Source organism: Camelina sativa, chromosome 17 (assembly GCF_030686135.1).
Source record: "Camelina sativa cultivar CO46 ecotype springtype chromosome 17, ASM3068613v1".
Lineage (NCBI taxonomy): Eukaryota > Viridiplantae > Streptophyta > Magnoliopsida > Brassicales > Brassicaceae > Camelina > Camelina sativa.
Window position 1 is genome coordinate 7,105,272 of NC_141896.1, and position 15,270 is coordinate 7,120,541.

Genomic DNA, 15,270 nt, shown 5'->3' on the forward strand with positions numbered 1-15,270 from the left:
TATACGAGAAGAGAATTCAGAAAAGATGAACAATATTATTATAACTAGAGGAAAAGGTTGATCATGGAGTACAATGTCTCGGACAAATAATAAAGCCAGAAACTTCAAAGGAGAAAATCAAAACTAAAAGCAAAGATTACCAAGGAAGCAACACACTACTTAAGAGCTTCAGTGAGATGGAAAAGCTTCCTACAAATCAGTAGTTCATAAAGTCAAAAGCTAACTCTAACTCATTGTCCAGAATGTTGATGGTTCCTGATCCTGCTTGAACGCCTCACAGGTGTCACCATCTCTTTCTCTTTGTGACCACTTCTCTTTTGTATCTTCTCGTATGTTGTGAAACTCCCGTATGAAACAGTGCCTATGGAGTATTCTGATGCCGAGGAAGCCATGGATTCGCCGCTATCATTACTCTTCTTGCCTCCTCCTCCGCTTTGATATTCCTTAAGATCATCTCTGTTGTTGCTGCAGCTGTGTAATGATTTGTTCTTACTGAAACTGAAGCTCATCTCAGAAGGTAATGACGATACCTCTCTTTCTCTATCATCACCAACTTCTTCTTCCTTGAAATTAAGTGAAGAAAGCCTTTCTTTGATCAGATTCTCTACTGGCACATGCTCAACTTCAGTTGCAGAGACTGTTGTTGGTTCACAATCTTCACGTTGTTGCATCTTCACTGGTTTTGTCTTCTTCTTGGCTAATAAGAAACCAGCTGCTGCTGCTGCTGCAAGTAGAACCAACACAGTCGAAATCACAACAACCATTTTCTTCTGATTACTCAACACAATTCCCTCCGAACCTGCATCATTAACAGCCTCACCAAACCCACTCTCTACTTCTACTTCATTACCATCATGTTCTACATCTGTAGCTTCTTCTGAAACACCGAGGCTAACTTCCCCAACACCTTCTTCTTCTGATACAGTTTCAGCATTGCCTACTTCTGTTTCTTTTTGCTGATGACCACTGATTGTACCAGACTCGACATCATCAAGCTGCTGGTGTGCGTTGGATTCAGATTCTTCCATGTTCTTCTCATCGTTTTGGGAAAATACAGTCTCAGATTCATGACCTTCCTCTATGTTCTTCTGGTCATTTTCTTCATAATCTCTCTGCCCTTCAACAACATCAGTTTCCTGCCTACCATTTCCTTCTTCAGAAAGAGGTTCTGAATATATTTCACCTCCATTCACCTCTATATCTGTGGCTATCTTGATCTCAGCCTGCTCATCAAATTCATTAACCAGTTCTGAGTTTACCTCACTCTCCTGCTCGACTTCATTACCACCCTCTTCGTAGACAGCTTCAAGACTGATTTCACCAATGTTCTCCGGTTCTTCTTCAGGTTCCTGATGACCAACATTCTCTTCTTTCATATCCATTTCTAAACTCCAGTCTTGGCTACCCACTAAGAACCCATCAACACTGATTTCACCACCAGTTGTCTGGAAAACAGAATCAGACAAACTTTCATCTTCCAGAAGATTTGTCAAATTATGAAACTGAAAAGGACCACCATGTCCCTCTTCCTCTCGTAGACTTGAGATCAGCTTATCAATATACACAAGAGATGATTCTGCGCACATCCTCACCTTTTCACCCAACTGCTCAAAGCTCTCGCTTGCAGACATTACAATCTCTGGTGGGATGTGGAACTGATAGAAAGGCGAACCTTCAATGAGGCTTGGTTGAGTAAATGCCACCGAAGAAACCAACAACACATACGCCACACCAAGAACCATAATCCAACCAAGCAGCTTTGACATCTTGAAACGAGACTGTTTTGAAACCTGGTGAGTTTCTTCTTCAACGCTTTCACACACCACATCTTCTTCTACTACTTCACCATCCACATCTAGAATCTCCTCTGCCTCTTCCTCTACTGCTTCTACTACAACTTCTTGAGAATCAACTTCATCTTCTTGTTGGCTATCCTCTGCTGACAAATCAGTCTCAGAAGAAGAGCTGAAAAGCTCCTCTAGCTGCTTGAACTCATCGAAACGATGCTCAATTCTTGGATTCGGTTTATAATGAAGAAACTGAGGCCTCGGTGACAAGTAATTCTTCTTCGGATCATAAGGTGCCACCACCATTGGATCAACTTCATAAGACTCAAACACAGGGAACGTGTATGGAACACAAGGAGGAGGAACAGGGCTGATCTTGAAGCTTGAACCATCATCGCTCTTGTTCTCAAGATTCTCATCGAGATCAGTAACAGTAATATCATCATACGATTCCTTTACATCAAGCTGCTCCTTTTCATCGATACGAATCTCGTCCCCAATGATACTTATTACATCAGAAAACGAGACAGAAGATGATGACTTCATCTGATGATGGGTTTTGTCGAAGGATCGAGACACTTCGTTTTTCTCAGACAAGATCTTCTTCCTCGGCGATGGGTTGATCTTAGAAACGGCTGAAATCGTCGGTGACATGAAATGCTTGGAAACTTTGAGACTTTTGTTGACCACCACATTGGAGGAGATTAGATCCTTGTCGTTCTCTTTATCTCCGAACTCAACAAGATTGCTGCTGCATTCTTTACCAAGAGAGTTTCTCCGGGACGAATCTGTCGAGAATGGGTTGCCACGAAAACTCCGGCGCATCAGGTCTCCGGTTTCGGAGTTTCTGGGTTTAGGGTTTGGTCTGGAAGGCACCGAAGGTGAAGAGGAAGAAACAGAAACAGAGATCTTGTTCTTCGCAGGAGAAGAAGAAGCCATAATTTGAAAAATCACTTGGGGAATTATTTAGTTAACAAATCTCAGATCTTTTTTTTATCGCTCGTTTAAGGAAAGAAAAAAATTATCAAGAATCTTGCAAGATTGTGAGAATGGCTTTAAGATCCCAAACTTTTGAATTTTTTTTTAAAGAGATAGAGAGATCGTAACGGCTAGTTCGTCTATTTATTTTATGTCAGTCACTGCAGAGATACTTTTTGTTTTGTTTTTGTTTCACCCCCTCTTGTCTTTATATTTGTCTATTGCATCCCCAAGTTTTTTCAAAGATGTCTCTATTGTCTTTCTATCATAAACTTTAAATGTAAATTTTAAACTCCCATGCTTCTTAATAGTTCATAACTTAAGTAGTCTTTGGAAAATTTTAATTGAATAAGGTTAAAAGGGCACATATTTTTAGTTTTTGTTCTAATTTTTGTGGATTTTGTGAAGAATGTAGAAATAGTTGGAAGAAAATGGTATTTCTCAGAATATTGGGGGTTTGATTTAAAAGTAAAATTTCTCAATTGTTGCCGGGAATGGTGGAGCACGTGATATATTTTGACCGCTACGATGATGACACGTCTGATCCTTGTGGGTCTCGTAAAAGAAAAGAGCCGTTAAGAAACCTTTAATAAAAAATTGGATCAAATATGAAAAGCAGCCGTTGGGCCTATAAAAGTGATGAATTAGTTCATTCAAGTAGCCATTATGATGGTTGTAGTCTTATGTATATATTGGGCCTTGGACTGAAAATGGAACAAATTCAGTTATCTGCTAAGGCCCATATAGTTCACATTTTCTCTGACGTCAATCCCAAATTTAAACTAGCTGTAAGTAAATCTCAAATCCCACATTAGTCTGAAATTTCATACAAATATATGCAATTATTAGTTTTTATTTCCAAGGATATCTTATTTCAATTTATTCTGTTTTGTTTTTGTTATGTAAATCTTTTGAAATTTCATAAATCTTATTTTAATTAATTTTAGGGTCTAAAAGCGTTTCATTTTTTAAAAATAATTCAGGTCAAATTTTGCTATTGAATCCTTAGTTTATTTCTAAGGATATGTTAAATTCTTTTTATGATCATATCTTTTGAATTAATTTTTGTCCAGAAGGTAAAATAATTGCTTAAGGGTTCCTTTCTTTTTCATGATTCATATCAAATTTTCTTATTGGATCTTTAGGATTATGAATCATATATGTATTTACCGGCTTATGAGCGTAAACGAGAAGTAATCCAAAACTACTGAAAGATTATTCACAGAAATCACAAACATAATTAATCAGAACCAATGGTCTGTACTCTGTAGTAGTAATTAGAACGAATCTTATCACATGTTTATGCCGAAACAGGATCCAAAAAAAAGCACTTCCTTAGCAAATAAAAGTTTTTAAAAAATCATTAAAAGACGAAAAAGAGTGAAGGGGAGAGGGGAAGAAGATTCAGATGGTAGTGCATGATGGAATGATCATCAATGATGGTCAGAGTTGGATTGTTCTATGGAATCATCTTTCATCATCATTATCATCCCCCTCTTCTTCTTTTGAAAATAAAACAAAAGACAAAAACAAAAAAAAAATCGAGTTTTAAATTTTAAGAAGACCAACGATACTTCTACAGATCGACAAAGAACTTTTCAAGATAAAGAAAAAAAAAACCGAATCGAGCTTTACCAAAAAAAAACTTTTTAATATTGAAATTTCTAGAGCTAAAACTATTTCGAGGAGAACTATGAATCGTACAATCTAAAGATCTGAGGTTTATATAGCGGAGAACTCTAGGGTTTTTGAGTTGCTAGCTCGAGGCTCGTTACTGGGCTAATGGGTTGTATCATTTGGCCCAATAATAATATTAAATAAGAGTTCATCGGTGATGGGCCTTGTAAAATTAGCAAAGCAGTGTGAGACACTGAGACTGGTCAAAAAGGTGTTGCAAGTTGTTGTTTTTATAGTATGACATCAATTCCTTTTTTCAAGAAAACGACAAATTCAAGTTTCCTATCTTTTTTATTTACAAATAAAAAATTTAATACAGTAGTTGGTGAGAAAATTGAATAGTCGAGATTAGTCACACCATTAAAGCTCAATGTCTCTGTCTCTGTCTCTCTGTGTTTGTGCATTACAAACAAAAGGGTTGGTTTTAAAAGTGTCTTCTCTTTCCATAAACTACACATCTCTCTTTGTTCCTTTCTCTTCCATCTCTGGACTTTGCTCGTAGCTACATTTGGTCTCTCACTCTTTTCTTCCATGGCTGCCTTTATTAGTGAGGAGGTTCGGTTTATGAAGGCTTTCATCTCGCAGAAGTCATCTAAATCATTTGTGAGAATCTCTTCCTTCCTTCTCTCGATCTTTTGTAAAATAATGATGTGTGTATTTGTTATAAATCTTTCATTTGCCTTTTGTGTTGATTCAATATGTTATAGACTGTCTTTACTGAATCTTGCAAGATTTAAACTGAATTACTTTTGCTCTAGCTGCTGAAACCAAACATCTCTTTGGTAGTGTAAACACCAATAATACTCAGATCTCAAACAGCCTAGAGCTTCTTGTTTCTGCCTTGCTGGTCTTGTCTCCTTCCTAAGAGTTGTTTTGTTTTTCTGTTCTGTGTTTGATTTTAGGCGATTCCATTGGGATTTAACGAATACTTCCCAGATCCATTGCCAATTACGGTGGACCTCCTAGACTATAGTGGGAGATGTTGGACGGTTAGAATGAAGAAAAGAGGAGAGAAAGTGTTGCTAACGCTTGGTTGGGAGAATTTTGTAAGAGATAACAATCTCGAAGATGGCAAGTACTTGAACTTCATCTATGACTCCGATAGGACCTTTTATGTTGTCATATTTGGTCATGACATGTGTAGCGAATTCAGAGCCTTCCCTCAAGTCGTTGTAGATGTTGATGACTATGAAACCGGTGAAAATGATGAAGAAGAAGAAGAAGAACAAAAACAAAAGTAAACTAAAAGTTTGTGTCTACATCCATCCATGAAGGGGGAAACCAAATATTGCTTTTAAGTTATAGTAGTCAGTTTTTATATATGGATTTATGTAACGGATGTTTAGTTTTAACTTTTAAGTCTCATGAATACTCTTTTGTTATCTTCTACATTATGTGTTTAGAATCTATATATATAGATATTCTCAGTTATGGAAGACACGGCTCGCTGTTGCCCTTCTGTCTTTTTCATCTACGTATACCTTCTTGATACGACTTCGTTTTTATAAAGAAACTCTCTAGGGAAGTCTCTCCATTGTGCAGAGGTTTCCGAGTCGAGTCTCCCACCATTGTTGACCATCCATCCATCCATCCTTGTAAACGGTGCGTTTTTGTGACGGTGTGTGCTCTGCTCAAGTTGTGGTATCTAGTATTCACATCCTAAATTATTACTATGTATTTTTGTTTTTGATAATTTGAGGTTCGAGTTCAGACTCGGATTTTTGAATAGAGGAGTATAGGACTCAATAGGATAAATCCAAACTTTCGTGTTCGGATTTGGGTCTATTTCTTGAATCGGTTTTGGTTCTGATTTTTTTTCCGGTTTTTTTTATCGAGGCCTATAGCGGAACACTTTTTTTTTTTTTTTGTCAAACAACTTGCATTCATTTACTCAATAGAGGTAAGGTTCATACAAGCATAATTTAGAAGACAAGATGGAAAGGCATTCCCCAATGCCACAATACAAATGAGATACAGTAAAGATAGGATTAATCGGCAGTAAGTTCTTGAGAGCTTTGAGCCAAGTTCTTGAAGGAGCTTGGTACATGTGAGGTCAAGACTGTCGATAGACTCTTCCATGAATAAATCAGTGGATGAGAAATAGCCATAGTCATGAGACATTTTGGCGTTAGTGAAGGGGTCAAGACTGCAACTTCTCACCGGTTTGAGAAGGTCTACACGAGGTAGAAGCTTAACAGGGTTTCGAGCAGGGTTTGGGATGCTCTGCTGCTTGAGGATCTTTGGTATAAATGCCGGATGGTATGAAGTGACCTTGAAACGACCAAAGCCATAACCATAACTCGGACGACTTGGAAACATGATCCAATAACCATAGAAATACAAGCAAAAGGGTTCACAGATCGGGACCAAAAGGGTTGTTATTACCAGGATTCTCAAAGATACGTGACACCAAAGCAACAATGATGAATTACTACTCACATGGCAATCATAGAGTTCGTAATCTTGATCAAACCATTGGCTAGCGATTGATGGCAACAAGAGATTTAAGTAACCGTACCTGGGACTGAAACAGGTTGGAATTGGGGCCATCAAAGTATAGATTCCTTCCCGGATAAAGCCAGATGGAACACGGTAAGGCTTAGTGAACTCGGGATATGGAAGCAGGGGATTGAGGAGGTGTCGGTAACCACCGCTCCGTGGAGGCGTGGTCATAATGCCGTCCTTCCTCACCCCATAGATTTGGTCTGATACCAGAAGCAATTTTCCAAGAAGCCTAGAGCTTAGGTGAAGAGTGATTATCATGGATAAAACGCTTTGAACCAGGGGTTGAAAAAGATCTACACAAACCCAACTCATAACTATCGATATGCAGAGTAAGCAGCTTCTGTTACAATCCAAATGAGGGAGCAATGAGCCGGGCTTGAGTAAAGGTTCATAAAGAATTAACTTGGACTTTTTATTTGTGGCCTTGGTTTGGTTAAATGTTAATGGGCCGTTAAAAGAGCCAAGGCCCACCAGAAGAAAATTGTTTTCCTTGATGGTTGACCTAGCTGGAGTGTGCATGCGGCGGCGGTTGTCCGGAGATGGTGAGTAGATTTGCAAGATAGAGAACATCTCAGGTGGACAAGGTTTCAACACAAGCAAACCGGAGGGAGGGTAAGTGACTGGGACATGGGACCACAAAAACACTCCATAGATGGGAGGATGACAGCTTCGCCTGTAGAAGGAAACGCCGTGTGCCGTCGGCGTCTCCACCGGGTGGGGTGAAACAGATGGTCCAACGAGGATCTCGTCTGCTGACCTCGGTGCCTCAGAATAGGCTTTTCCAGGGAGGAGCGGGCATCCAGATCTGAAGTTCCGCATGTTGGTTGTTTGTGGATCCTTTCTGCCGGTTGAAGTATTCAGAGAAAAGGAGAGGGGGTTCACCGGAAGCCTCCTGCGTCTTTTAACGCTGTCTTTGGATATCTCGCCGGGATCTGAGGGGATTGGGGGATTTTGTAACCAAAACAAAAAATTAAACGGGGAGAAAAAAAGAGAACCAAAAGGAGCAATAGCAAAACAGAGGGCAGAAGTAGAGAGCTCCCGACGCCGGTGAGCAAAGGCTACACCGGCGTCAGAGAAGATTTTTGGGGTTGGTTCCTCGATATTAGTGCCTTTGAGAGAATGCGTTTTTTTTTCTTTTTTCCTCGCCTATAGCGCAACATAATAATCGTATTTCTTAAACGTAGACTACGTTGTTACTCTTTATTAGTTACGTACAGTAGTACGTAACTAATTTGAATCAAAACCACTAATCTCATCAAAACATGGAATCTTTTTTTTGTCTTTTTATAATTAACTAATTTGAATTCAAGGATTCCGTTCTTACAAGAGAACCATTCGTGCAAGTTAAAAGCTTAATTAATCAAAGTATGAAAAGAAGAAGAAAAATAAGTCGACAAAATCAACTAATTTCCATCGAATCATTCATAGTCACACACAACAAGTAAACTTCATTACGCTAAGTATTCTTTTGTAGATAAATCGATATGATTTGCTAAAAGTTTTCTGTTCGATGATGTTTTCCACTAATCTTTTATCCTATAAAGTACAAGTCATCTGTCCAATAAAAGTTTGACAAATCATATTTTAATTTATATTTAGTTTAAGAAAAAAAATCAAATAAAAACAATTACAATAAATAGGCTTTCTATTGTTTCTCTGTATTTTACAGTTTTTTTTTACTGACAAAAGCTGTAAATAACTATATCCCTAATTTTACTCCCACTAAACACCTCCACTTTCAGCGTAATTTACAACCGATCCATCTTCTATTTAAAATCCAAATTCGGGTTCTTCATAATCTTTCTTTGTATTCCTCTCATCTACATCATTTTTTTTCATCTCCTGTTTGCTATATAAACTACAGTTATATTTGACAAATCTATCAAACAAGTCCATCCAAGTTTTTCACTACTCTTTATTCAAATGTATTTTCTCTCGCATATTTATTCTCTCTGGTTTCACATGAGTCTAGTTAAAAATGCTGATGGTAATTTATGGTTTGTGAATCTTTGAATTCTGCTACTACAAATATGATAATTATGGTTTGTGAATCTTTGAATTCAGTTGAGATCTTATTCAAGTGGACAAATCTAAGCATTGTTTGATTTATTTGTGATAGGTATGAGTACTACCACGATGCATCGGGTATTTGGTAACGAGAAATACATGAATGAAAAGTAAAGAGAGTTCGTGAACCTGATGAACGTAAGAGCTCTTACTACTTCCAGTCTCAATCTTTTGTGTGTTATTCAAATGCTTATTTGAATATTAGATCATGTAGAATATTTGCTGATTGAAAGATATATATATTCATAATGTGTGTAGTTTTCTATTTTAAAACTGATATGTTTCCCTAAAATAATTGCTAGGTGACTTATAATGAAGATTTAAAATCTGTTTTTTCAAGGATCTGTAGAGCCCATGTGTTAACTTTGTAATATCTTTGTAATTATATTAGTAGATTACTTGATTTTGATTTGTTTTTGTTTTTCATTCAGTATTTGCGTAATCTAACTACTTCTAGATATGACTCTGATTTTCATATACTCTGTTTCTCATTTCTATAACCTATCTCTCTCATCTCACCCATCTTAACTAAAAGTTTCTTTCTTGCAGGTGTTGATTATTAGTTTCAGACTTTCAGCCATTACAACAATGTGGATGGAGAAATGATTTCCTTGCTAAGGTGTATCAAAACGAGAACAACAGCATCAAAATATTACAAGAGGAGGAAACAAAATTCAAACTTTTATCCTCCAAACATGAGTATTGTATTTTGCTGGGAAAAATGAGTTAGTGTTAATGGGATTTACTTCATATATAACAATGATGAACTATTGCTATTATTTTTTTTGAAATTTTCATTGTTGCATATATCTTACTCTAGACTTTCGAGGCTCATAATTTAAGTCATATTTGAAGTATTAAGAGTATTCTATGTTTGATTTTTCACAACTTGATCTTAAAACTACTTTGTTCCCGTACGAAGTACGGGGTCCAATACTAGTTTCATATATTTGAATCTCTCTAAATATATATATTATTAGGGATAATAGAAAATATTTATATATATATATATATATATATATATTGCATAATACAAGAGGGATACGTACGAAATTGCATTTTTGGACTTAAATCCAAACCATATATTTGGCTGAAGTAATAACGTCTAAAAGACTAAATTGAAATTGACAAATAACTGCATTTTTACAAATATAATGATTAGAAAAATGTTTTTTGTATTTCTTTAACACCAAACACAAAAACGTTATTAGCATACAGATAACTAAATAAGTATGACAGATTTTTCACACGGTACTTAAAAAATAATAACTGTAAACAGATTTTTCACAATGGCATAAAATGTTCAAACATTTTCAATAACACTTTGTTATTGTGAAAGAATCACCCTAGTCGAATCCCCAAATTAAATCACAATCGATTTTTCCATGAACCCAAGTTATGTCTCATCCGAGTTTTGACTAAGTGTGTCACTGTTTTGTTGACTTGCCCTAATCTTTCTTCTTCCTCTCTTTGCAGAAACACTTAAAAGCCCAATTATAACTATAATATGGCCCCAACTCATTCGCGAGACAAACAAACCTTCTAATAACCCGTCAACCAGATACTTTGTTTGGCCAATAAGAAACTAACTCATCAATTATCATCAATCCTTAACTTTTTTAGTGGCATATTTTAAACATTTAGCACTTTATAAAATACTAATTGACCCTGTGATACACCATGATAATATTTTGTATATTTTTATATATAATTGTAAATGATATTCGGGTAAATTCTCGAGTTTTCGGGTAAATACCCAAATTTTCGTGTAAATATTTAGCACTTTATAAAATACTAGAATTGACGTGAATTGACTTTAGTGCAGTGGCCTGTGGTAAGTCCAATTGTAGAATTTTTGTGTAAACATACCAGGGATCGATTCCGCTTTTTACTAATAAATAATAATACTAGGATTGACTTTGTGATACGCCACATGATAATATTTTGTATATTTTTATATATAATTGTAAAATGATATTCGTTGTTTATATATATATTATTGTATTTGCAGAAAATTACATTATCAGTTATTAAATAAATAGGTGTTCAATTTGAAAGATTTATAAGTATGTACATTTTATTAAAAATAACTGTCTAATTTTATTAAATTTTAATATATGTTATTAAAATTTATTTTTAAATAATTTTGGTATAAAGTTATAATTTCGGATTAAATGATTATAATCTAGATGAATAGTATGATATTTATTAATCCATATTTATCTTCAATGATAGAAATTAAAAATATTAGGATATTGATGAATGACCATATATATAAAAACTAATATAATTAATGAATCATTTCCATAGGATATTGATGAGGTGGATGACTTTAGGAGCTTCAATATACTTGTTTTACTAGTTTGGGTTATATATTTCAATGTTGACCCGACCCGTAAAGATGATATAAAAATATACTTAAAAAATATGAAGATAGATAATTAGTTTTTTAATATACTACTTAAATCTTTCCCTCTTCCTCCATAGTTATGGTTTTGCTCGGTTGTATGATGATGAGCAGATAAGGAGAACAGGCGAAATACGGTGAAAGATGTGAACTTGATAAGCGTGAGTAGAGATTGCAGGAGTCCATTCTGTAATCTCTCAGGTGCTATCACCACAATGCATGTAATGATTCAACATCAGATTATTGAAAAAGGTAAACTTGATTAATCGATTTTTTTATGATTCAGAAGCACTGTTTGATAACTTCATTGGTCAAGTAGAGTTAAAAAAGGCTTGGGAGATTCAGATTATGTTTTTAAGCCTTCTTCAATACATTTTTGAATTTTTCTCAGAAATACACTTGCCTATCACCTCTGGTAAATTTTGGGATTCTTCTTGGGCAGGCTATTAAGCATGGATGCGATCAATATCACTAGTCAAGATTCTTATCTAGATTGCTTACTTGATATTGTTTTGTAAGAATATACTACTTTCTCTGGATAGCTTACTTGGAGCTATGACAAATAGAGAACAAAAACAACAAGTATATTGGTTTAACTTCAATGATTGTGATGTAAATGTTTTGTTTTATGTGATATGAATTTGGCTAAAAGCAATGTTTTATGTTTCATTGGCATTGTTGTTTGTTGTTGCTTGCCTTGCATCATTGAAGTATGTTGTCAGAGAACATGTAACTACATTCGTAGGAAGTTGTAGTTAATTGTATAGATCATCTGATGATGTATGTGTGCCACATCTGTCAGATTGGAGCCATCTTGCATCCAAGACTCCACACGCTGCCTAGCCGAAGTGTGGTTATCTGAATTAAATGACTCCAGTGTTTTCTTCACTTGTGTACTTCACTTTATTGAACTGTGACCAAGCATTCAGCTCACACTTGCACTTGTTGTGAGTCTTGTGACTGTAGACTTTGTCAAGAATATTTCTGCCGTGATTCTTATGTAACTTGTTTGTTTCTTGTGGTCAGGTTTTGGATGCATCATAGTACATGCCACATGAGGAAGAAATCCAATCCAAGATTAGGAGTTTTTCCATTAAAGCTTTGGCAAGCCTTCAGATTGTGAGTTTCCCATTTATCATGTAATATATTATGTTTTTATAAAATGTACTAAAATTATAATTTATATTTATATTTTCATTTAATATAAATTTTAATTAACATTTGTTACATTATAATTTATACTAGAAAAACACATTTTATATAAATAATTAGTTTTAAATTTTTAAGACACTCATTTTAAGGTTCACCAGTGGAGTGAGAAAAATTAATACATACATAGTTAGTGTAGTTCTTAAATTAAACTAATATTATTCTAAAGTTAAAATACCCATTAAGGGTTGTCTAATGAAGAATTGAGGATATATACATTAATTTTGTTTTTCAGTACCATCTTTTTCACTTTTTACCACTCCACATCATCTTATTTTTCCTTTACCTAATAATTCAACGTTCATACAATTTTATCATCTATAATGGTTTTGTTTAATAAAATTCAACACATTGCTCCATTACTTTTATTCTATATGTTTATTTTGTATTATGTTTTTATAATTACATATAAATAAGAATTATTAATTGAAAATATATTAACAAAAGAATTAACAAATCTTTCTTAAACTAATAATATTATTATGAATTTTTTTGTTTTGTAAGTAATAAGGAGAAGAATCATTCATTACTAAAATAAATAAAATTGGAGGTTAATAGAAAATATAGTAAAAGAAAAAACATTTATATGGTCAAATGAAATGAAAAAAAGTCTCTATTTATAAAGTATGAAAATAATAAATTTTTATGTAAAGCAAAATAAAATAAAACTTTGATTACTATCAAATAATTGATGTCAAATAGTTAGAATGAATTAAAATTATAAAGAACTTTAACCACCAATAATAATGCACCATGTGTTCTAGTGGTCCCAACTTTTGTTATTCAACATAGTTTTTTTTTTTTCATTTTCAACCCCTTCATTAAATGAGTTCAACTATTGAATTAATGATTCAACACATCCATTGTACATAGTCAAAGAGTCTTACCATAAACTTCTATGTTCATTTTTACTATAAATTGCAACACAAAGTGAACATATTCTTCATCAATCAATTCTTATTTTCTCTACTTCCTCCAAAGAAAAATAAAATAATAAGAGATGAAATTCTTAGTTTCATTGGTTATGTTCTCTCTTCTCTTGAACGGTTTTGCATTTGCTCAAACTCTCATTCAAGATTCTTGTAAGAAAGCAGCCATGAAAGATTCGAACTTGATATACAAGTTCTGCGTCGATTCTCTTACACAAGATCCACAAAGCAAAACCGCAACCACCCTCGAAGGTTTGATCCTAGCGTCGACGAAGAACGCTGAAGCACAAGCTATAAACGTTAAAAGAATCGTTGAACATATCCTCAAGGGCAAGGGATATAGAAGTATTGAAGCAGAGCTACGCGATTGCGTTGAGTTTTATGGCGATGCTAATGATTCGTTACACACTGCTTTAGCGAGCTTTCGATCGAAAGATTATGAAAGCGCTAATAGTGATTTTGGTATTGCTTTGGATGTACCAGGCAATTGCGAGGAAGGTATCAAGGAAAGAAATAAACAGAATTCTCCTGTTAGTAACGAGAACAATATTTTGTTTCAGAAGATTTTGATTCCTTTTGCTTTTAATAATATGCTAATTTGAATTTGTCGAAGTGTTTTACCAATTAAACATCGATTAATGATTACCATGTAAAGTTGAGAGGAAAGAAACTTTATCTTAATGGAAATAAAATTTCGCTTTACATGTCTGGGTTTTTATTTTTGCCGGCAACATTGACATATTGATTTTTTTTTTGGTAACACATTGACATATTGATTTTAAAACGTAAAAAAAAAAATCTATTTATTGAATTTAAACTTAATATGTGATTTTAATTATGTAAGAAAATATTAAAATATATTATATAATCTTATTTAATATATTGAAGAAGGCTGCAAAAATATATGTCATTCAATTTATTAATTTTGAAGGCAATATTAATTTAAATTAACAAGTGAAACTTCTTTATTAATCTGTTAATTTATAAACCAGTTTTAGTTAAAAAAATTCTTTATTAATATGTTTCTTATAATATTTTCAACAATAATAAAAATATTTTTTATATATCTTATATAATAAAGTATGCTTCCACTTCTAAGAAAGCTCTTACTGCTTGCCACATGTCATTTATGAATTCTATTTCTGTTTTTTTCTCTCTTTCATTTATCCGATGTTTAAATAGTTAATGGGCTGTGTGTTATGTTTGTAGTAAATGGTTAATGGGCTACATTAACTAAATCCAACAAATTTATTGTCTTATGCAAATTTATCGACTTATTCCAAAAGAAAACAACGACGACGGAATTTATGAGTTTCCTTCTTCTCCTCATCTACGTCTCTCTCTCTCCCCCCCCTCCCCCCCTTTGTCTGTTCAATTCCTCAGAGTCTCTGTTATCCAAATCTGTTGTTTGATTTGACCAAACTGTTTCAGTTAACCAATTCCTCAGACTCTCTTTTCGAATTGAAATTGATGGTCAATTGCCCTTTTGGCGTTGGGAAAAATAAGAAACATTATTACAATGGAGTCTGATTCCATGGAGACTGTGACAAAGTTTCTAAAGAGAAACAGTTTGAAATCGATCAGATTCTGGATACGGAATGTAATGCCCGTGTCTCGAAAAATTATGAAATATTAGAGTTTATATTGGGAATTAGAGTGAATTTGGTCTAATTTCTCGTTGGTTTGGGTTTCAGAATGTTTCATTGTCAAT

General features: G+C 34.3%; 2 protein-coding genes, 1 long non-coding RNA gene and 1 pseudogene across 3 annotated transcripts; 3 read left to right on the plus strand and 1 right to left on the minus strand.

Moving 5' to 3' along the window:
- Positions 1 to 15: 15 nt before the first annotated feature.
- On the minus strand, positions 16 to 2,930 carry LOC104755981 (uncharacterized). Its single transcript, XM_010478472.2, has one exon. The coding sequence runs from the start codon at positions 2,724 to 2,726 to the stop codon at positions 231 to 233; it is 2,496 nt and encodes an 831-aa protein (XP_010476774.1). The 5' UTR covers positions 2,727 to 2,930; the 3' UTR covers positions 16 to 230.
- A 1,854-nt stretch (positions 2,931 to 4,784) lies between these two features.
- On the plus strand, positions 4,785 to 5,878 carry LOC104755982 (B3 domain-containing protein At1g16640-like). The gene is made up of 2 exons (XM_010478474.3): positions 4,785 to 5,045; positions 5,345 to 5,878. Exons 1-2 carry the CDS (start codon positions 4,974 to 4,976, stop codon positions 5,681 to 5,683), a joined length of 411 nt encoding a protein of 136 aa, XP_010476776.1. The 5' UTR covers positions 4,785 to 4,973; the 3' UTR covers positions 5,684 to 5,878.
- Positions 5,879 to 8,743: 2,865 nt separating this feature from the next.
- LOC104755983 (uncharacterized) lies at positions 8,744 to 9,875 on the plus strand. The gene is made up of 3 exons (XR_762261.3): positions 8,744 to 8,934; positions 9,067 to 9,152; positions 9,564 to 9,875. It is a non-coding gene; the product is annotated as an uncharacterized LOC104755983 (long non-coding RNA).
- A 3,697-nt stretch (positions 9,876 to 13,572) lies between these two features.
- Positions 13,573 to 14,261, plus strand: LOC104755984 (pectinesterase inhibitor 12 pseudogene; annotated as a pseudogene).
- The last annotated feature ends 1,009 nt before the right edge of the window (positions 14,262 to 15,270 follow it).